We start from the raw sequence: 25,443 nt of genomic DNA, 5'->3' as shown, positions 1-25,443 counted from the left end.
ATGAGATTGGTAACCATGACGATCTTCTCAACACTTTGTTGCCAAATCATTTTCCAGAATAAGCTGAAATCTCCTAATTGTTGGGACATTGGACCTGGAATTGAATAATATTTTATCTTACATTTCATACCAATGAACACATGTTAACCACGACAAATAATTGAGACGTTGATGAAGTAACAACTAGCTTAAGTAATTGTACAAACTTTTGTTGAAAACTGCTTCTGGTCATTCTTTTTAAATACGACATGCTACTAGACTCAAATTGTAAAGCATAATTTCAATTTCATTCAAATATTTTATCTTTTGTCTGATGATTTTCTTTCCTTTCGGTCGTACAAAAAATAATGCCTTATTCATTCAGTTGTATATGTAGCACAATATTAGTATATAATAATGATAATAATAATATATAAAGTTATAAACACCATTAATAACTGACTTTTAAAGAATATTTTGAATAACATATTTATACTTTAATCCTGTCAATTACACTATTAACATACAGGCTTTACTTACAAATGCTGTGCATTACATCTTATGTGTTCAGATTATTTCTGCCAGATTTCACAAACAATACAAACAATACTGTTAATTACACCTAATTTCGTGATATTGGTATCACGTGCCATGTTCTTACTTACCTAATGTGGCGATGTACTGGTTCGGTTTTTTATACCCCTGAAAAGGTATTATTATATACCGTGTTATTTTAAAAGTAAATTAACCCTTTTTTCTTAAAGTTTAGTAAAGAATGAGCTATGTAAATAGAACTAAGTTTAAAAATAAACGCACAACAAGGAAATTACAAATACAATAAAATATTTCAATGGCCAATCTGATTAGTTACATAGTTTTCGCATAAATATTGAGGTGTAAATATTATTTATTAAACTCGTTAATGCTAAAGGCTTCAAAATACTAGTAATCTTTGAAAGTACAATTACAACTACATACACACATATGCTAGAACTGGTATAAACTGGTATAAAGCTTTACTACGTGCGTAGAACATATATGCTAGTTAAAACCTAGTCCTCTTCTTCCTCAAATTTTTAAAACCATTAATGCATTAAACAATCCCTGTGTACTGCAAAAATTGCATGTTTAGATAAATATTCTAAAGATTTATATGATATTCAATAAACAATTATACTTATTTTAAAGTGTAAACTCTATTTCCGGGGTACAATTAAATGTGATCGAGCCAAACATATTTTGCGCCAGAATCTGTCAAGTTTATCAGCAAACCACTCGTACGACATCACTACACACTCAAGCATCAATCCGGATAACTTGCATGTATATGTATCAAATAATTACATAAACACATTATTTATGAAGAAACATTTCAAACAACGTGTAATTATAACGTTCGTGTTCTAGTTGTTAGGGTGTTCGCCTTCTTTCACGTATGTCCAATGCTCAAGCCCCGTATGGAGCTGTTCTGATATAGTTCTGATATAGCCAGTTATTGTTCCGGGTATTGATTATTACTCTGAGTTATATAACCAAGCTATTGTTCATACTCACGTTCCTGTAATAATGCACCGAAAAAGCGATGAAAGTTGTTCTAGTTCTTACCAGTACCGAAATCGCCCAGTTTTATTATGTTGCTTTAACATCCAATTTAATATTGTAGTTGATACGACCTGTTTTATTGGGAATTAATACCTATACCTTTGGTATTAAACGTCTTTTAGCGGAGGTACACGGGCGATTGCATGTACATGTGTATATTGGAAACAGGCGGGGGACATATCAAGCCGTTCAGATACAGATCCATCAAGTAAGGCATTGGTCACATATCTTAAAAACAAGTAGGTGTTATGAAAATTCAAGATATGATATCGAGTATTATTTATCAACTATTACGTATTTGACGTGATACGTAGACAATTGAGGTACCAATACCAGCCAATTGAAGACAATATATGCCAGAACTCGCCCAATATCAACCAAACTCGGCCAATATAAAAACTCGTCTTATATGAGTTTCCTTCGTTTTGATTGGCTACAAAACTCGCCTAATATAGGATTTGAGAAATGGGCCATTTTCATCAGCTGTCGAAACTCGCCTAATATGAGAAATATGCTGGAAATTATTTTTAAAGGTAGCCATTTTGTTTTCCGTTTTCTGACTGTTTTGAAAATATTGTGCTTCGTATAAACCTGTTTGAAATACTTGAACCTATTGAATGATTGAACCACTTTGTACGGTTTGATATTACAGTTGTATTTAACCCGTTGGTGGATTTTACGACTATTATGATTTTGTACACCGACAAAATGGACGACGAAGGTGAATTATTTGAAGTTTTGGCAAATGATTTAGGAAATAAGGACAAAAAGACATGCTTACTTACAATGTACAGTGCTTTATTCAAAAGTATGTGCAATTTTACTGTCAAAATCAGCAAAGTCAAGTCTAGAAAAGCAGACACCATGAATTAATAAGGTATAAATACAGCTTCAATGTGAACTAAAGGTAAGTTATAAGAATGTTTTTTTACCAAAATGGTAATAGTTAATTAATAAAAAACTTATTAATTAGGTGATTTCATATTGGCCCAGTTATTTGTCCTCGGTCAGCTGTATTTTCCAAATAACTGGGCCAATATGAAATCACCTAATTAATAACATTATAATACAAAGCATTTTCATAAGTCCCATCAATTATTAGCAAACAGCGTATGGCAATGATTACATTACAAGGGATTATATTACGAAAAGGCTACACACATTGAATTCCATATTATGATAGCATATGACTGATATGGATACTTGGATCGCTTCCAAAACAAAATTGTACAATTTAAGACAAGATAAAACAACATAAGATTGATCCTCAGTACAAATGATTTATATCGTATTAAACTGCATAGCAGTACGTTTCATTTACATTTACCTCGTAATAATTTACTAATTTAAAGTGACACTCTTATTCAAAATCAATACATACACATGTATTACGAACATTCATTTTAAATGGTAAACCTTTAACTATTTAAACTACTTTAACTACTTACTAAAAAATACATCTATGGAATTATTTTTTTTTATTACTGATAACAAGATAGAAATGGTGTATTTCAGAGCTAGAAACGCAAACATATTAAATGATTGGTGATTCCTAAAATATTTACTGTGATCTACTATCGTCTCATAAGGCAAAAACAGCGTGTTCATTGCACCTTTCTTTCAAATTTACTTCATACGGACCATTGTTTTCGACAATTATTCATCCTTTTAAGTCTACTAAAACGATTGCTTTAATTGTGGTAAATCTTCTTTGGAAGTAAGAGTGCATATTTAACTGATCATTACAGTATAATGATTGGACTTAGAAATTAAGGATACAGTCAATCTAAATTTAAACAATGTATGTTCACGCATGTTAAAAATAGTTGTTTCTAGAGAATTATGCAATCACAATAAAGGAAAAGCGATATACACGATAATACATGCATTGCATTCCGTGTTAAAGATACCTTGTATACATAAACACACAGTGTTTAACAATAATCTCTGAAATTATACAAACTAATATTGCTCTAAGCCCTTTTGTAATGTAACACATCTACAACTCTGCACGTAGTGAATCACTACTGCAGGTTGCTTTAAACACGAAATGCCTTTACACAAAATGAACAAATACAATTGAAAGTACAGAGTCAGGCCTTTTAATCAAACAATTGAGCGAAAACGAAATGGCAAACAAACGGCTAGGGCCCGAAACTCACCAAACGAGATACACAAATCGTACAAACATCCCTATTCGACCAATTACGCACTAAAACACATTATTGATACATGTTCGAATTACCGCCCTGAAACATTCAGTAAAAGGCAAACTGACTGGGGATTTAAGCTTTTCACGCGCGCACAACCTCAAATTTGCAATAACATCAATCATAATATAATCATATTAATTCCAAGCGCCATGCAAGGGGATAATAGTTCCAAACACGTTCAAAATGTTTGTATGACACGATCGGGCATGTAACCTGGAGCTTCCGCTCCCGAATACGTCCGTTAATAAATTAATCAAACTAACACATAACGTTATGAATCGTTTTGGTCAAGCATTTAAAATTTGGCCTGAACCCTAAGGTAAACTCCTTTTTACTGACATTTTAAACATATGTGAACCCATCATGTATTGATATTAAAATATAAACAAATCTATGTGCTGTTTTGTGGTGCTATTTTATTTATATTCTATCTTCGAACAAGGTTATATAGTTGTGGTATTGACTGCTTCTCACGTGACTGTAGATTCCATTGTATCACTGATATGAAACATTGTAGCTTTTATTAAATGTGAGCAATCTAAGCAGGACAATCTAAGCATGTCCGATATGTTTGTGTGTATTTACGTCTTTTACGCGGGAAAATTATAAGTATCTTCCATGGACGAGAGCGTAAGATAGGTTCATTTCGACCCGAGCGTAGGGTGTTTTGTGGAAACGAGGATTACCGAGTTTCCGCAAAACACCCTGCGCGAGGGTCGGGATGAACCTATCTTACACGAGCGGCTATGGTAGATAGTTTTTCTCCCACCTCAGTTAAACAAAATTAAGTAAAAATGTATTTTTTTGCTGGAACTCTTTTGTGCTAAGTGAAAATAATTGCGTATGGATATGCGATAATTCGTGGTTGTCATGGATATTCGCGCAGTGATTCAGATTATGTAAATTGCCTGATCGGTCTTTAAATAGTTCAAAAAAGAGTGAAGCATTATTTCTTGAAAGGTGCGTGAAAACTGTTTTCTGGTGACATTTGAAGCGAGAAATAATTAACTAGCGTTCTAAATATTGCCACAAGACGAAGTTTCCATGATGCGCTTCAAACAGACGCTACAGACGACAGTCTTCAACAAGGGAGGTAAATACAATGTGGTGTCCATTAAAAGAAGTTCCATACGGGCATTTTATCTTCGCCCGTGGGCAAGATAAGAATATCTAGCATGGTTAAATTATTGGATCTACTTATCTGAGGTGGGAGAAATATGGGTTTTGTTATATTTATTCATAATTGATAACATTAAAACATATTAAAATGAAATGAACACGCACACATTCCTCATGGACAATTATAACATTCTAAAAAAATATGATTGGATTTAATTCTTTGTAAAAGACAACATATTGGTAACATAACACTCAAGGAAACACAGTTATAGCCAAATATTTTAGTTATGAAGAATAATATCATAACGTATTATATAATCACACAAACAATACAAACTACAGCGGAATTTAAGCTGACATCAAAATGACGAATAACGCTTTAAGAGTCAAAAGGATGAAGCCTAAATGACTCTGACCAATGCCCACAACATCATATAACACCACACACAGAGCTTCGCACGAATCAAAATAATTATCTTGATAAATTTGCTGGTCTAAATAAATACACATTTTGGTTAAAAATAATCATTGACAGTACGTAACATTATACAACTATTGTACAAAAACTTAAATCTAACTTGCTGATATCATTAACATTGAATGCACAGTTCATGCTTACTGTGTTTTTATATATATATATATTAACCAACAAATTAAAATAATCATAAAATGTAGAAATTCTTACCAAGGTAAATAACATTTCAAATTAATATGTCCTTAGATTATTTGAAACAACTACGTAAAACATCGTATACAACCCACAAATTTCATTTTTAACGCAAGTACATTGGAAGATATAACATCCACAACAGTTGACATTGGACAGTATACGGACAATCGACCGAGAACGACTGATTTCAAGATTCCGTCAGGTTCCACATGCGCCTCTGTTATTCCCTTCGCTATCATATCATTACATAACTCAGCGCGACATCGGACCTGAAGTAATTAACCATTATAAATGAACTGCAATCATAAAAATGAAAAACATGAACATGGACAATGTCTTGTCTGCTTACTGATTATCATATTGTATAAAACTGTCAAGCGATATTAAAACAAAGGTACTTCTTCAATCATGAAATACTGTTTCGTGTTTAACACTTTGTGCACGATATACATTCATATATTTCACGATGTTGAAATTATCTCATGTAATCTGTAAAGACAAATAACCGTTTATATAGATACAAATTCATGCCGTTATGTGATGTTCAAGGAACAATTCCTACTCCTTGGTAGACAAGCATTTCAAAACTGAACTCGATTAAGACACAATTGCGAGGTAGATGGTAGAGAAAAAGAGTTCAGACTGGCAAACCATGATATATATAACACAAAAATACAATATAAAATGAAAAAGGACATAGTCATTATGAGAAGACCATCAGTATCATAAGACTGATAAAAGGTACAGACCATCGACAGTGAAAGTTTCTTTCAGATTCTCCGTTAGATCTATGTTCTCCCTTGTGATGCCTTTGCCTGCTAGTTCCGTCTTCAATGTCCGTACTTAGTCATAGTAATCCTGACTTAAACTATAGCTAAAAATAGAAATTTACTTAACTGTACATGTATTTAATGTAAGGCGAACGTGATCTGCAAAACTATATAGACACGGTTGATTATTAAACTTCTTAAGTCACCTCATCGAGTCTGCCTAATTAAGTAAATACTTGCTGGGCATATTTGTTGGATAGATTCATTAATAATATACCAGTACATATTGCTCATACTCACGACATGTTCTATGAGAAACTTTGTTTCATATGCAATGTATAAATAAAAACAAAAGTACTCTGATTCTTATTTAAATACAGTTTTGTTTTTTCTTATCCTTTATATGTGTATACATTATATGCAGTATACAAATCCTACATAGTGTATCTATTATTTTAATTAAAATGTTTAACTACGTAAAGAGCTATTACAATTACAATAAGTGTTAAACTAGTTGAGCCTATTCAAGTACAGAGACACATTATTTTAAGGAGAATTGGAATTTTAGGATACGACTTAACGGTTCATTTAATGAGATCTACGTTGCTGTTAATTTATTAAGGAACGTTGTTTTATTGGATGCTGCAGTGCTCAACAATTTTAACTGTCACAACAATTGCGAAAGGGAAATTTGTTTATCCACACTAACATTAACTAATATTCACATATATGGGAAATGTTCCATGATACTATTTGCACTGTATAAATTTATTTGCGTGAAGACAAATCCATAATTCAAATGTTATTTGTGTTTATAGATGTAATTGCCCAATTTTAGAAATTTTCAAAACATGTCTTTATTATTCAGCACACATCATATAATAACAAAACTTTCGGACGGTATACAAGCAACATAATTATTTTACAGGAGTACTGTAATCGGATGCTCAACGCTCGTCCGTTTGTGATCACTGTATCAGAGGCCATAACCTAAACACTATGTGGTGATGGGACATCTTACACAAGTTCATAATGTTTATGTCAGTTTGTGTAGTGTATTCTTGCTCATAAATTTTGAGGTTTTGACTGAAATGTGCTTGTCAAATAGTTTGGTTTAGGTATAAGGACATTTAGTACAAACATTGATTAAGAAAAAACGCTGCATTCCACTCAATCGTAATATTTAGCATGAAATCACACACATGTTCTATGTTTCACATCTGATTATAGCCAACAGGATTAAACAAGTGATATTGTTTTGTTTTGTTTTTTGTCAACAGTTTTTCTTTCTTAAAAAGGCGTTTTCAATGTTTGCACATATCTTGTATTATCAGAATGTGCACCTGATAACCCTGTTAATTAAATTATTTCTGATAAGGCTGTTCATTGCAATGAAAACTATTAGAAAATAGAAGAATATCTATTTCAACTTGAATAAAGAATCATAGTAATCACGAATGCTCAATTACATTTTGTATGATATTCGGCCACAATGGGTCTATGACCTTCTGGAAAATCTGTTCTGTTCTGTTCTTATAAAACATGAACAATTATGGAGTCATCAGGTGTGTTATGTAATGCATTTGACTATCTGTGTTCTGTCACATGTTCCTGACATACACTGATACCTGTAAGATTTGTATCAACGACAAAGAAGTGGTAGACGGAAATATTATGAATAGAATGACGAACCAGCGATAACGTAAGACTTGACCAACTGTAGGTGAAATTTCAAAGATCTCCCACGAAGCACGCCAAAAAGACGTCATTTATGCAGAAAGATTCATGTAAAATAATTTCACCCTGTCTCATTTAAGCTTACTAAAATATCATTGAAATGCAACTGTTTCTACGGTAACAAAATTTGTATAACAGTTTGTTTATTTCCAATTTCATTTCAAACAAACGTCTACATAGTTTGGATTTTACTGCAAAAGCATCTAGAATCTATGACGTCAATTGTACGGCGACATCACTGTCGTGCTTAACGTGCGCCTTTGTATAATATATGATGAAAATGTGAGTTCATTGACTGAAACAATCCATTAAAATTAAACTAAAGTCATTTAATGAAATGGGTATGCTTTTCTCACTGATTTGTATCTCGTGAATACGTTGAAACGGGCGGAAACACGCCAAAAGTGGTAGTGCAGGACAATCAGTAAATGATTCGACTGACGTTACACACTGGATATTAAGTTTCGAATATGGATATCATTTTAAACGAACCCATGGACGGCGAGGTGGTTGTTTATATACTTTAAATTCTATCATAAACAAAACCATATTGATGATACATTGCATTCATGTACTAGATTATTTGCGTTTTGTTTTGCGGTAATAAGTGTTATAGTGTATAAGTAACTATATGAAAAGTCTAATCATTACGTTAGCTTATTATCATCCGCATACCTATCGAAATAAACGTTTTATGTTTAATACATACTATTACACGAGTAGTCTTTCAGTCCGACTTTTTTAGATCCGTTGCTAGTATCATTTTGTATGAACCAAATCGTAAGTATTCCTGTAATGAGCATTATATGATATCAAGACTTCTGAACTTGAAGACGAGTTCCATTTTATTTTTGAATGCCAGATGTATGTTGAGATAAGAAATAATTTCATACCTAGATATTATCGTTAACGACCCTCTATGTTAAAAGCTATCGAACTTTTACAGTCAGAAAATAAACATATACTACGTAACGTATCCATCTTTGTGTACAAGGCTTTTGAATTGAGAAATAGAAATGCTCAACAGTTACACTAATTGTTGTTCTCTTACCTGTCATATTGTAAATTGCACTTTTTTCATAATGCATAGTTTCAAAGAATTGCATATTTAAATTTACTTCGTTGATTATAATATGTTATTGTTTGTGAACGACATTAGTACTAACACCATCACGTAGAGATATCTACACAAGACAGCATATAGGAATATAGCTTAAACAGTATTTATTTAACTTTATTTTTTTTCTTTCTTTTTTCAGGCTTTCATTCATTTTATAACCGATCGCCATGTATATATGCAGAATATTCAATTTATCAATGATCAAGGGTCATCTTTGACTTATATCTTTGTCTTTATAATGTGAAATTTTGTATAGAAAATAAACTTTGTTCTGTTCTGTTCTGAACGCTGTACTCTCCCGAAGACTACACTGCGTGTTTTAAAAATTCTTATTAAAATATTTACCATTTTCACCACGCTCCGTCAGTGAGATGACGATTGAAGTTGACTTGAGAATTTTAATTTATCAGTTAATTGTTTTGTGCATTTCCGGGAGGTTCGTATTACAAAGTCAGACAAAGATAAAAAAAATAAATATATATTGAATATATACATTAACATTGAATTAATTTTCGAATATTTGTTTTTGTCTAATGTATTGAACAGAAGCAATTTTGAAGTAAAAGTTTGTCAGTGAATTGCTTTGTGCATTTCCCGGGATGTTCGTATAACAATGTAAGACAAATATAAAAAATGCATTGCATACATGCTATTACATAGACGTAATGTTCTAACAATTATTTCCGCCTGATGTATTGTATGTAATGAAAGCAAAAACGTTCGAAAATTCGGATTGTCATTTCTCTAATTGTTTCTAAAATCTTATATACATATAAGGTTTTTTTTCTGAAATTGATATTTTCAATCTTTAGTTTGAAGTTAAATATAAGATTTATGTTTGAAATGCTGTTCTTTCATTGATAAAACTCCTTATTTTACCAAAAAACATTGAAGAATATTCATACGCCGTGAAAGAAACATTTATACGCTGCTCAAGTTATACGTCATGTAAACCTACCTAATTTTACCTATACTGAACTTCACCACTCACCTATAAAAACGTGAAATGCTATCAAAAATGGCTTACCCTGACTACCACTACCCAAAACGATCATGCATGTGCCCCTTTAACGAACCAGAACATGTTTCCCCTACTTCACAACAGTTAACACTTATCCCCTCCTGAACACACTTAGCTGACTCTTATTATACCTATAAGAATATTCTTACCGGTTATGATACACTGCACCATTATACAATGAGACGCCATCCAGGTCAACTTCTCCTCTCTTCCCTAAGATGAACATCAGCCCTCTTCTGAACGCCGCCTTTAACATTCTACATAGCAGCTCGCCCTCATGGTCGCTACTCAAGCGTCCTCTGAAACTGACTCCTGTATACGGTTTTCCCGGGGACCCATAGGGCGTCTGCAAGTAGGGAAGACAAACGTTGTATTAGACCATACAATATATAGAACATGAAAATTAACTTTACAGGAGAATTGATTGCCAGACATAATCGAACCATTTTGATTTTAATTTAAGCATCCATGATATTTCTGTTCCGAAAGTATGTTTTTTCGGCATATGATTGAATTAATAAATGACATCAAAAATAAAAGTACGGGCATTGAAATAGGTCTCGCGTATATGGAATAAATTGCGATATATACAAGTTTAAGTATTTTAAGAAAACGTTCAGGCAAAAATAATCATATTACGTTACTGCATATAGGTTATATTTGTAAAATTCAATTACATAAAAAAAGGAAAGTATGCTGGTGTGTTATTTATTTTTGACTCAAATACAATATATATCGACAAACATCTATACAACAATAGATTGCACTGTGCATCATGATCATGCATTAGAAAGAGATTATGTGTGCGTTTAATCATTATACCAATTAAAATTTGATATGCTTGCCTTGTTAAGTTTTAGGGATGTACACTTATATGCATTATGATGTCAATTTCAATCTTCACAATCAGTAAAATGTGTTTAATAAAAATAAACGAGGAAAAGCAAACAGCTTTCTGGATGACATTAAATGAATTAGTGTTATTGCGGAAAAATATCAATATTGGATTAATTCAACATGGGCGCAAAAGTGAAAAGGGTTTATTTCTAAATTACTTTTTTTATTTTTGTCTAACTTGTTTGGAGGTGTTTTTGCTATAATTTAAATAAATACGTTTAAACATTTGTTAACTTAGGAAAAATGTTTAATAATTTTATCAAAATGAAGATTTGTTTTAAATTCAATAAACAAATACTACCGCAATTAATTCCAAGTAAATAAAAAAAACAACATTAAAATGCATGGAACAAAGATTCCTTTTTTTCTACGCCTATTTTCAAATGTTCAAACTAATAGGAATCATGTCATTTATTTAGCTTGTGTATCGTTGTACAAGCAAACCTAGTATGTCATACGAGTGGCATTACAAATTGTTTATTCTATTCTATGTACAATGACATGAATACTATCAACTATCTTAATGATATCAACATGATATATGCCCGTTTTATGCATTTTGAAATTTCCCGTGGCAAAAATAATCGTATTGCATGTCAAATTATCAATGTATGTATTTCCCACAAGAGCATTAAATGCATAACAATATTATATAGGCATGCAAGATGACTTCAACGAAAATGTCGTACGGTGCAAAATCGTATACTTGTGACAAAGACCGTTCTTACTGTATTGCGTCATCTAGTGTCTTCTTAGTGTAATCGCCCATATTTTTCTAAATATCTTGATTTATGACAAATTAATCAAAATTAGCTAATTATAACACATATATTCCCTTTATGCTATTAATATAATCATATAATCCATTTATTTTAATGCTAATGTGATTTTCTTTATACAACAACAATACACTTACATAGAAATTCGTTAAAGGATCATTATAATTGTTTTAATTCATAATTCCCCTTTTCTTACTAATATCTATTTTCGGAAGGCTCCGGCACCATTCTTCTACACCCGACATAAAGCCCTTTAAGATTGTGTTTGATATAAACCATTTAAAAAAAAAATACGATGTTTTATCACTGTGTGGGAATGGACACCGGATATAGCCCAAAAATGATAAGTAAACAGACAATTCTGCAGTTGTTTTTCTTTACCAGAGGTAAGATCTTGCCGTGTTAACGCATATCTACCATATCCACAAATGAAGCAAGTGTTTGAACTAATAGCTGAATGCTAAATTTGGTCTATGGTATTCTTTAAAGTGTTTACGATTAAGCAGACCTCAAAACATGTTTCTTCAAATCTGATATGATCACCATAAAACTTACAGAATTTAGACAAGTATTGCTATTTTTAGGAAATATATCTAATAAATAAAACATTTGAATCGAAGGATTTCACACGCATCAGCTCAACTATTTTTATTGTAAGAAATGGCAATGTTACTTTTAAACTGTTAAAGATATGCCCTTAGAAATGTTCACAGTTCTGTACTGGGGATAGTCTTATTATGTACCGAGGATAGTTTCAAAGTTGAATAATGTGTCCTGATACCATTATTTTGTTCTATGTAATAGCAACATCGACCCAAGCTTAGAAAAAAGTTTCACGTGTTCCAAATTTGATCACAATATCTCATTCCCTACTGATGAATTTCTGTTTGCAAAAACGTGCCTACTTGTTTCAATAAGCAATAATATATATATGAATAGAATACACCACATAAATTCTACGACCATACGTTTTGTATACCTCAATAAACCAGATTAACGGCTTATTTAATTTTTTAACCAATCATGAGTGGATTAACATAAGATTAAAGCCGTTCTACCACTTGTATAGTTTGTTTTATGAAAGAACATGTGTTCATGATACGTGAATATCAAATCACAGTCATTTTTAGAGAATATTCTTCTTCGTTTTTAGACGGGTTGATTCCAAGATGGGGTAAAGACCACGCTTCATTGTTGACATGACGTGTTGAGGCTATTTAAGTGTATTAGTTAATTACTGTGTTAACTTCCCCGGAAGTTCTTGTTACAAAGTCATACCGTTTTAAAAACATAGCAAATACATGCTATAACATCGAATTTTGTTTTAACAATTGTTTTCGCCAACCAATATTTAGTACTGAAACAATAAGCTTCAGCCAAACGTTTACAAATTGGGTTTGCCATTTTCTTTATAAAGGCAAGTTGTATTTCCAAAATAAATTATTTAAACGTACGAGGTTTTTTATGTTAAAAACATATTTTGGCATAATGTGATGGTTATAAAGTTACATTCTGTTTAATTCGAAATGAAGTAAATACAACTGAATTTTAAAGTAGTTTTCAAAGTTGATTTAATCACTCAATATAAATTATGTTACTGCTAATGTACATTTAGTGTACTTTCCTTTATTCACGCTATATAAATAATCACAGTATAAAACTGCAAAATATTCACGTAGGGCGTTTGATTTCTTTTGTTCAAAAGTCGTACATATAATAAAACCATGAATGCATTATATACGAGATGTGTTGTGTGACTATATCAGCAACTATTGTAACAGCATTATTAGGTACTGTTAATATTCGTTTTGTCATTCATGCAATTATATCTTAGGTTTTAGTGTTCATGGTGGGAATAATAAAACTGTTGATAACATTTCTGCTTATACGGGAAAACAGTAGTTTGGCCATTTTTACAAATAACATATTCTAATTTTCATAATTCATATAATCTTATTTTGTCGTTCTTATCCGTTGGTCACATCTTGAAGTTAACGCACAATTTTTTTTTTCAAAGGGACTGTTGTGACCTAATAACAATGAATATTGTAATTCATCCTGATCAGGTTCTCTTAGGGCAAGTTCCTTTTAGGCATTGTCCATAACATTTTAAATGACAGAACAATTTTTCAGATCATCTGTAATAAGGCAATATGTGGCTCAAAATATTTCATGTATATTAACGTGACTATGATTCTAATCCTGGTCTCTTAAAGTTAGGGACATGCCATTCTTTAGGTCTTGGAGGGGTGAGGATAAAAATAAGCTTTATGTTTTCCAATAATCACTCGAGGATTTAGCTCGGGCCCCAGCGTCCTCGTACGATCGCAGTTTTTCTGTGTCTGGTTTACGTGCATAATATCAAAGAGTGGTCTTTGTTGGGATTGTTCATCTAATGCTTATATGTGTTCAAAGGTAATACCACATGTCATTACCATTTCGGAAGTAGACTAACTGGAAAACAAATCTTTCATATAATACAATACATTAAATCAAAATTGGATCAATGCCACACTGCTCTTACGGAGTATATTATAAGTTACCGGGTTAGTAGATGACCAAATATGGGATATACGAGGCAAAGGAAACCATATAAGATGCGAGCGAAGTTCGAACCCGAATATTGTTTCCTGCGCCCCGTTTATCCCATATCGGGTCACCTATTAACCCCGTAACATATATATCACATCGACAACCTTTTACATGTTTAAATGTTTCATTTATTCATCGGAATCGGAAAATAGACGCCATTTTGGTACGATTTAAATTTGGTGACCCAATATGGAAATTATGGGGTCACCGTGTGACCAGTCCTGGACCAATGACGTTGCGTCATTTATGTTGGAGGCGTGATATATATGTTTATATGTATATAAATTTTAACCTTGAACGAGTTTCTAGTTTGATATAACCATAATTTATATTTTCTTTTAAAAATTGGTTATAGTTTGAATAAGTAATCCATTTTCCATATAAAACGTGATATTTTCCATTAATTTTGTAAAACAAACAATTTAAATGACGTCCCGTACAATATATATTGCAACAGAAAATAACGTCATGATTATTTAACAAGTTATGACGTCATCTTATCTTAAATTACGTCACAATTTAAAATAAAGACTTTTAAAACCATTAAACGTATTTTGTTTCAATTGAGATTTGAGATTTGTATGCGTGCTAGCTATTAAGCTAAGATATTTGCATTGCATTGCAATACAGGTAGGAAGTTCTACTTTTTCTTACCGGACACACATATGATAAAAATGATCCGACACTCACCATCTTTAAATACTATATTGTATTCAAATTGTCAAGGAAATATGTACACTACATCACAAAACGATAGTTTACTTACATAAACGTGTATAAAATATGATTTCTCGTGACATATCGTGTGTTCAAAACAAATGTTTGCGTTCACGAGGATCCTTTTTCAAGGCATTAAATGTTTTGAAAAAATATTATACTGAAGAAAAATACCACTCTGCAATCCGTTATATGCATTGATGTCTTGCTTGTACGCATTGAAGTGCTAAAACTTAACATCTCAAAGGGCCTCTTATATGTTAACTCTTTGCATCAACATTTTGATATTTAAAATTCCTAAATGGACATTCCGATTGTGTTTAATATGTACTGCACTGTCCAACGTTTTAGTAGGGGTTTGCCTTTTACTAAAACAAAGATTTAAACCGTCCGAGGTTGAGTGAATTTATTACACAAATATATCGGTTGAAATGCTATGTTTTTCACAGAAAACATCTACGACGTTCTACAAGTTATATACTGACCTTATTCGAAATAGAACAAAATTGTAACTATGTCTTGCCTAAAAAAGCTTACGCTTTGCCGCTTACGATTTAACGCTATGTATATTCAGTCTTTTGCAGATATTTTTTTCTAAAATAAATAACTTTTATTTTCATTAGAAAAAGTATTTAAAATGCACAACTTGGTCTATGAGACAAGAATCAGTCTGTTCTGATAAGTGCAGTATTGCCGAACAATGCACAAAACATAGCACACTTATATGAACATATATTGTACGAATGTCAATCTTTTTTTTTGCAAGTATTTGCTAGCTTAAAACAACGAAACAGATAAAAATAGAAATAACACACACAAAAAAATGATACCATCTGAATGCCATCCGGGAAGGTAAAAACCAACACGGTTATAGATGGTTTGCCATAATCCAATATTTCTCTGCTGGCATTGACCCTTATTGTCCCAGTGGGTTGCGTCCCTTAAAAACAAAATTGTATAGATAACTTTCCGCTCAATAACAGATTAAAACACGCATTGTGATTTCGAAAATGTTCTGATAATAGCAACACAATCCTATCAACAACTTACTTAATCGGCTAGAAGGCAACGCATCTATTATTGCTTTAAACGATGTTATCAATATTCAATTAAAGAACTACACGTACCAGCTTACATTTCCCTAATTATAAGAGAAAACATTTAAAACCATTTCAAGCATATTAATGCAATGTAATTACTGATGTTTAAGTACCTGTATAGTACGTAGTCATGAAGGGTAACTTACATTTCAAGTGTTCGTTAATGTGTGCAAACTTCGACTGGAGTATTGCTCTTTCCTTAAAACATATAACTAATCAATGACTTTAATTATTTACGGTTGATTTCTCAACGCATATCGAGTAACATATACACAACGAAACAAACAGAGTATGACTATATATTTTACCAATAGACGGTAAAGCCATCGCCGTTTCGTATATTATTACAATAATCAATTGTAAACAAACACTGTTTTTTTTTCCTCCTTACGTTGTAATTTAGCTATCATTGCTTACCCTTTCAACTCGATTCAAGGCTTCTGTCGTTCCTTTTAACTCCGGTTCGATATCCATTCGTGCCTAAGCAAAACAAAAAAAACAACGTCAGCCATGTCAAACAGGTAAGCATTTAGCAAAGTACAAGGATAAATAGAATACTAGGTTAGTGCCGTGGATGGAAAAAGTTTATCTGGCTCGGCTGCCTTGCCAAATAAACTTGCTCCATCCACGGCACTAACCTAGTATTCTCTATCTATATGAAAACATCATTTTCGTGCATCATCTTATCTTTTCTAAATTATCCAGGTATTGTTTCACTTGATTCAGGTCATCATATATTGATTCTATTGTCTTTAAACATGTATGAAATTTGTAACATAAGTAATCAGTATGAGATACGATTATACATATTATATACAAATAAAACTAAACACCTACGAATCATACGAGAAGCTGTTTTCCCTCTTAAAAATCATCTTTAGTTATCAGATGAACGGTGACACTAGCGTTCCAAACCGTCTCTTCTTGGATTTAAATTGTTTGAATTTGTGGAAGCAGGCCCAGAAAAACTTAGATGTTGTCTTATTTAAAACGTTCCACTCTGGTTCTACTTACGTTTCAAGTTTTTGTAAATAACAAAATATAAAAAATATCAACTTAACTCTGTACAATGTAGATGATATATAAAACGATAAAGTACCACATATTTTGCATACATTTATTTTCTAGAAAGTCAATGCTAATGTTTAAGTGTTTTCTACAAATGCGCCCCATGCCAAACCTGATAGAACATTATTTGCTTTTACAGTTTGCTTTTATTAAGCAACTGATTTTTCTGCCATAGTATGTCAAATACTTAATTATACGTGGTACAATGAAACTGAAAATTAATAGCGTATACTACCACATACAAATATTCAACATTCAGATTAAAATTATATCTTGTGAAATGAACAATAATGAATAACTTTACCAAGAAAAACCATCTGCTTTCATTTTCATACAATTGCCATAAAGCATTGCTTTTACTTTTTCGGATTCTTCAAAACCCTGTTTCTACTCGTTTTCGAATACCGTTCGTGTCTGAGACATAAGAGGAGAAACAAGTAGTGTATCTCAATGGTGCTGTTTAGCATAAAGTAATAGTATTGATATTCATTCAACATAATCTTATTTTTATCAAAAAAAGATGCAAAGAAAAAACTGACCTAAATAACACTCTCTTATTAAAAACAACAGGTTAAAATATCAGCCAATTGAAACATAAACAGTGTACATATGCACAAGTATGCCACCAGCCCTATATACACACAGTATTCTAAATATATGATTGCAACGATGACAAAGGGTCTGAACATTATCATTAAACAATTAACTGTTTGGTTAAACGATTGTATGATTACGACCAAATTAATACAATATAATTGCCATGCACTGACGATTGCGCTCAGCCATAGTAAATAATGATCCCCCAGTTTATCAGAAGGAACAAAACGTTGGATTTCCCGAAAAGTGTTTGATGTATTTTTATCACGGGTTTTAATGTTTCAAGGCAAGGGAAAACTGTGTTATATCTTTATGTTTTATAATACAACACATTCACACGAATACTCTGTATAAAGACTCAGGGCTAATACATAACAGATACTTAACAAGAGACAACCACCGTACCAAACAACACAGACAGATAAACACTGTTTACGATTACTTTACGGAGGGTTAATATTTAACTTAAATCGAAAGTTCAAACTTGTACACACCTTTTCTGATTCGTCTAATTCATTTCTTGCCTTTTTCAACAATGCACCGAGCTCTCGCCGTGTCTAAAATATGCAAACATATAACATAATATGATACACGTTTTTAAAAATGATTATTGCATCGGTCAGATGTGGTCAAATTTGGTATTCTTATAAATAAGTGGTTGTTTCACCATTCGTAAGACCTACTACAGTACTAGAAAGGTGTTTGTGGGCAAACACGACGGAAAATATTTGTAGTTAATGGGAGCCAGATTCAAAACTAAATAATAAATCCTTTAACTTATTTCATCAACATTTTACCGGATGGGACATTTTAGAAAAAGGTTACCATTCATCCAGTCGAACTTCTTAAATTTGGATACCGGGTAAATGATGTATAAATATTTAAAGTTTTATTGTACGAGCCTAAGGTTGGATTATATGTCAACACACTATATTTTTACAACAAATATCATAGCAAATTAGTACATTAATAACATACGCTGGATGCATATCAATATATATTTTGGTTACCGAAAAGTCTCGAGCAAAATGATAAACGAGCTTTTTCTCCATTACTGGAAGAAGTAATGTATCAATAAGATTGTAAGAAAACGTGTTTTCGCTAATCATGTTTCTCCTCGGAAAATCGAACATACAACATTCGTTTACCCTACTTACTTAAATATCCAGTAAGCTTGGTATTACGCCCATTCGTCAAAATAATAAAAATTAGTATTAGTTATTAACCTTAATACAAATGATCGGATTAAGTATGTTGGAGTAGAGGAAAGTTTTGATACCCTAAAACAAGGAATATATCACGTTTTAAGGTACAGTCACGGCTCTGTGACCTATAAATGTGCATCTGTTTAAGCGTTTTGTGCAGAACCTTTCATTTATTGATCAACTTAAATATGGGAGTGTGATGTACGAAGCCTCATCTGATTATCATGCCTCACACTTATTTGCTCTCATAACGCCAAAAGTAAAAAACAATCATTTATCACTCAGCAAGATGTTTGAAAAACAAACAAACGAACAACTATATTTAGATGAAACATGACGAATTATGGTCATAATGATAGTATGTGCAATTATCATTGTATGAAAACATTCCTTTGTGCAACAACTTACCTTTTCTGAATTATCTAGGTCGTGACACTTTTGTTGTACCTCATCACGCAGAGACTGTATTGTCTGTAAACATGTATGGAGTTTGTTACAATAGTAATCAGTATAAATTACGATAATACATATTATATGTTAAAAACCTTTTTGTACAACATCTCACCTTTTCTGAATTATCCAGGTCGTTTTGTACTTGTTTCAACTCATCACGCAGTGACTGTCTTGTCTGTAACTCATATGGAGTTTGTTACATTAGTGATCAGTAAAAATTAAGATAATGCATATTCTTCATGTTAACATTAAATCGAAAGTTCAACCTTGTACACACCTTTTCTGATTCGTCTAATTCATTTCCTGCCTTTTTCAACAATGCACCGAGCTCTCGCCGTGTCTAAAATATGCAAACATAGAACATAATATGATACACGTTTTTAAAAATGATTATAGCATCGGTCAGATGTGGTCAAATTTGATATTCTTATAAATAAGTGGTGGTTTCACTATTAGTTCGACCTACAGTACTAGAACGATGTTTGTGGGCAAACATGACGGACAATATTTGTTGTTAAGGGGAGCCAGATTCAAAACTAACAAAATAAATCCTTTATCTTCTTTCATCAACATTTTACCGGATGGGACATTTTAAAAAAAGGTTACCATTCATCCAGTCGAACTTCTTAAATTTGGATACCGGGTAAATGATGTATAAATATTTAAAGTTTTATTGTACGAGCCTAAGGTTGGATTATACGTCAACACACTATATTTTTACAACAAATATCATAGCAAATTAGTACATTAATAACATACGCTGGATGCATATCAATATATTTTTTGGTTACCGAAAAGTCTCGAGCAAAATGATAAACGAGCTTTTTCTCCATTACTGGAAGAAGTAATGTATGAATAAGATTGTAAGAAAACGTGTTTTCGCTAATCATGTTTCTCCTCGGAAAATCGAACATACAACATTCGTTTACCCTACTTACTTAAATATCCAGTAAGCTTGGTATTACGCCCATTCGTCAAAATAATAAAAATTAGTATTAGTTATTAACCTTAATACAAATGATCGGATTAAGTATGTTGGAGTAGAGGAAAGTTTTGATACCCTAAAACAAGGAATATATCACGTTTTAAGGTACAGTCACGGCTCTGTGACCTATAAATGTGCATCTGTTTAAGCGTTTTGTGCAGAACCTTTCATTTATTGATCAACTTAAATATGGGAGTGTGATGTACGAAGCCTCATCTGATTATCATGCCTCACACTTATTTGCTCTCATAACGCCAAAAGTAAAAAACAATCATTTATCACTCAGCAAGATGTTTGAAAAACAAACAAACGAACAACTATATTTAGATGAAACATGACGAATTATGGTCATAATGATAGTATGTGCAATTATCCTTGTATGAAAACATTCCTTTGTGCAACAACTTACCTTTTCTGAATTATCTAGGTCGTGACACTTTTGTTGTACCTCATCACGCAGAGACTGTATTGTCTGTAAACATGTATGGAGTTTGTTACAATAGTAATCAGTATAAATTACGATAATACATATTATATGTTAAAAACCTTTTTGTACAACATCTCACCTTTTCTGAATTATCCAGGTCGTTTTGTACTTGTTTCAACTCATCACGCAGTGACTGTCTTGTCTGTAACTCATATGGAGTTTGTTACATTAGTGATCAGTAAAAATTAAGATAATGCATATTCTTCATGTTCACATTAAATCGAAAGTTCAACCTTGTACATACCTTTTCTGATTCGTCTAATTCATTTCTTGCCTTTTTCAACAATGCACCGAGCTCTCGCCGTGTCTAAAATATGCAAACATAGAACATAATATGATACAAGTTTTTAAAAATGATTATAGCATCGGTCAGATGTGGTCAAATTTGATATTCTTATAAATAAGTGGTGGTTTCACCATTAGTTCGACCTACAGTACTAGAACGATGTTTGTGGGCAAACATGACGGACAATATTTGTTGTTAAGGGGAGCCATATTCAAAACTAACAAAATAAATCCTTTATCTTCTTTCATCAACATTTTACCGGATGGGACATTTTAAAAAAAGGTACCATTCATCCAGTCGAACTTCTTAAATTTGGATACCGGGTAAATGATGTATAAATATTTAAAGTTTTATTGTACGAGCCTAAGGTTGGATTATATGTCAACACACTATATTTTTACAACAAATATCATAGCAAATTAGTACATTAATAACATACGCTGGATGCATATCAATATATATTTTGGTTACCGAAAAGTCTCGAGCAACATGATAAACGAGCTTTTTCTCCATTACTGGAAGAAGTAATGTATCAATAAGATTGTAAGAAAACGTGTTTTCGCTAATCATGTTTCTCCTCGGAAAATCGAACATACAATTTTCGTTTAACCTACTTACTTAAATATCCAGTAAGCTTGGTATTACGCCCATTCGTCAAAATAATAAAAATTAGTATTAGTTATTAACCTTAATACAAATGATCGGATTAAGTATGTTGGAGTAGAGGAAAGTTTTGATACCCTAAAACAAGGAATATATCACGTTTTAAGGTACAGTCACGGCTCTGTGACCTATAAATGTGCATCTGTTTAAGCGTTTTGTGCAGAACCTTTCATTTATTGATCAACTTAAATATGGGAGTGTGATGTACGAAGCCTCATCTGATTATCATGCCTCACACTTATTTGCTCTCATAACGCCAAAAGTAAAAAAATAATGATTTATGACTCAGCAAGATGTTTGAAAAACAAACAAACAAACAACTATATTTAGATGAAACATGACGAATTATGGTCATAATGGTAGTATGTGCAATTATCCTTGTATGAAAACATTCTTTTTGTGCAACAACTTACCTTTGCTGAATTATCTAGGTCGTGATACTTTTGTTGTACCTCATCACGCAGAGACTGTGTTGTCTGTAAACATGTATGGAGTTTGTTACAATAGTAATCAGTATAAATTACGATAATACATATTATATGTTAAAAACCTTTTTGTACAACATCTCACCTTTTCTGAATTATCCAGGTCGTATTGTACTTGTTTCAACTCATCACGCAGTGACTGTCTTGTCTGTAACTAATATGGAGTTTGTTACATTAGTGATCAGTAAAAATTAAGATAATGCATATTTTTCATATTAACATTAAATCGAAAGTTCAACCTTGTACATACCTTTTCTGATTCGTCAAATTCATTTCTTGACTTTTTCAACAATGCACCGAGCTCTCGCCGTGTCTAAAATATGCAAACATAGAACATAATATGATACAAGTTTTTAAAAATGATTATAGCATCGGTCAGATGTGGTCAAATTTGATATTCATATAAATAAAAACAATAAAATCAGATATACTTAAACAAAACATAATATAAATTAAATTTCATGTACGAATTAGTAAAACATAAAGTGCAAAGTAACGCATTGATTGAACAGTCGACACTCTTGTTGATGATGAACTTTTAATTGAGTTGAAATTATGGTATCGAGCGTCTAAGCAACACACACAGTAAGCGATACATTGCTTGTTCCTGTGATGAATGCGTCAACATCGTTGGCATGTACTTCGTCGCTTCCTGTAACTTCTTCGTGTTGTTCACAAACTTCCCCCAATTTCTCAAACACACATTTAAGAATTACTTTGTTTTCTTTAAAGTCAATCCCTTTAAACGTGTGTTTGTGTTTGATTTCTTTGATGTGGGATCGAGCGTCCGAGACCTCACTCTCAAAACTTCTACTCACGAGGTACAAGCGCCCAGCCATTTTATTGTCAACAAAATCATCAATTTTACTTTCTTCATTGTCACACCACTTGGTTTTCTCATCGCACGTCTTAGTAATATGGGAGTAGGTGTTCATATTGTCTTCATATTTCTCTCTTATTCCGTCTTTAATGTTTCTTGTCAATACATCTACCCTTTGTTTTATTTTATTTCCTAGTTCCATACACTCATCCACACATTTATCAGCATTATCCTTGTTGCTTTCCCTACTGTGTTCTGCCTCGTCTTTCAAAAACAGAATTTCAGCTTTCAACTCAGTGAACAGTGACTTCATTGAGTTGATTTTATTGCAATCAATGCTTATATTTCCATGAAATAAGTCGACAACCTCTTCAACGCAAGAAGAATGTTCCGAATGAAAGCATCTACCACAAATCAAAGAATCATGAATTTCACATAGAAATCTCGTTCTCTCTGTCGGATGCTGCTTACATCTATCTTCGGCGATGTCACGCTTAGTGACCGTTGGGTTATCAATATTTTCCTCATTCAAACTGACATTGTGAGTTTGAAACACCTGTACTGTCTTGTGAACACCTATACAAGTTATTCCAACGTTTCCACAGGTTTTGCAATATCCAACTGCATTTTCGTTAAAGCATATTTCACACTGAATCTGATTTGATGCCATTGTACTTGCTTATGCAGTTTAAGATAAAATAATTGAAGTCAAAACGTTTTTTAGTGCGCAAGTTTGATTTGAGGGATAAAGTGACGATTATTTGTCAATTATTATATCACTTTCATGGCTATGAGTTCATGTATCACTGAAATTATAGATACATTTATGATTACCAAGATCACGAGAACAACAATATAATAACGAGTGTATAATAAAGCTAAGGACAAGCGACGCTGTCAATAAAATCACGTTTAAACAGGTTGTTAACCACCTGATTCAGTATCAATCGTTTTTACAATCGCGAGCCACTTAGGCCTAATAGCCATTCCTCGGCACGATGTTACGTGATAGTTGTTTTTTTTTCATGTTGAAATCCGGAGTACCAGAAGAAAACCCAATTGTTAGGATTGGTGACCACAAACAAGACTCACATAAGCTCCGGCCAGATATCGCAATCGGGTCGTCCAGATGAGAAGCATATACGCTTACTACTGTGCTTACCGTTCAACTTAGTTTGTAATTTAAATCATTGTGTGTTTATATTGGTATATGTATTGCATGTTTTATTACGTAAATACTTTTAAAAGTAATATTTGCTTCACCCTTCTACACGAATATTTTAATCGTATTCAACGAGCGCGAGGCGCCTACGGGACAATCATTAAGCAACTTTTTGGCGTTAAGTGCAATAACCTAGATATGTCCCAGTTCGATAATAAAAATTATATGAACCTAGAAGCGAACAGAAACGTCTAAAATTCAATCTTATTCATACATTCCATATACGGAGAACTCAAAATATTGCACTAAAATTATGTTAGTCCTAAAGTAACGCGTCTTACAAAAAAAGAACTTTAAAAACACGAGCATATGCTCTCCCTATGGTGTCTGAAGACCGGAGAAACCAAGCTGCATTGTATTAATCAAGCAAATAACTTATTTCTTTAAAAATAATATCGCCTCTTTAGCTCTGTTACACTTTAAACACTTGGTTGTCATCATTTGAAAACGCATTTAGTAAATATTGAACACACTCCGAAATAAACACTTAAAACATATTGAATATAATTTAAACTCTACGACAGGAGAAATCACATCAACATAACAATAATAGCAAGCAACAGCTAACACTTATGCCTTGATCTTATTTAATGTAACATAACTTTTACTAAAATCCCAGCGTTAGCACTCTTGTAAACTTAAGCCATCCAATTTAGTGAATAAAACTTAAAGTATGAATCGAATACGTTCACAAATTGTATTCATGATTTGAATAGTGTGAATTTCTAAATCGTAAACATGATTACAGAAAACCGAGGTGAACCAACCTGCATTGTATTCAGAAGCAAAATCCTTGTTTAAGTTAAATCTCGTTTAGTGTTCTGTTTCGCTTAAACATACGCTGTATAATAATGCA

General features: G+C 32.4%; 1 protein-coding gene across 2 annotated transcripts; it reads right to left on the bottom strand.

Annotated features, from left to right (window-relative positions):
* Positions 1 to 2,383: 2,383 nt before the first annotated feature.
* LOC128206181 (BICD family-like cargo adapter 2) lies at positions 2,384 to 24,058 on the bottom strand. 2 transcript variants are annotated; one of them, XM_052908486.1, is made up of 17 exons: positions 23,130 to 24,058; positions 22,796 to 22,858; positions 22,631 to 22,699; positions 22,474 to 22,536; positions 21,356 to 21,418; positions 21,191 to 21,253; positions 21,034 to 21,096; positions 19,917 to 19,979; positions 19,752 to 19,814; positions 19,595 to 19,657; positions 18,476 to 18,538; positions 16,734 to 16,796; positions 16,463 to 16,514; positions 16,047 to 16,156; positions 10,381 to 10,577; positions 6,333 to 6,457; positions 2,384 to 5,852 (listed from the first exon to the last, which is right to left on the bottom strand). In XM_052908486.1, exons 1-16 carry the CDS (start codon positions 24,033 to 24,035, stop codon positions 6,427 to 6,429), a joined length of 1,995 nt encoding a protein of 664 aa, XP_052764446.1. In that variant the 5' UTR covers positions 24,036 to 24,058; the 3' UTR covers positions 2,384 to 5,852; positions 6,333 to 6,426. The 2 variants fall into 2 exon arrangements, with proteins under 2 accessions (XP_052764446.1, XP_052764447.1); XM_052908487.1 differs by lacking the exon at positions 21,191 to 21,253.
* Between the last annotated feature and the right edge of the window lie 1,385 nt (positions 24,059 to 25,443).

Source organism: Mya arenaria, chromosome 10 (assembly GCF_026914265.1).
Source record: "Mya arenaria isolate MELC-2E11 chromosome 10, ASM2691426v1".
NCBI classification, from domain to species: domain Eukaryota; kingdom Metazoa; phylum Mollusca; class Bivalvia; order Myida; family Myidae; genus Mya; species Mya arenaria.
This window is presented reverse-complemented; position numbering and strand designations above follow the sequence as displayed.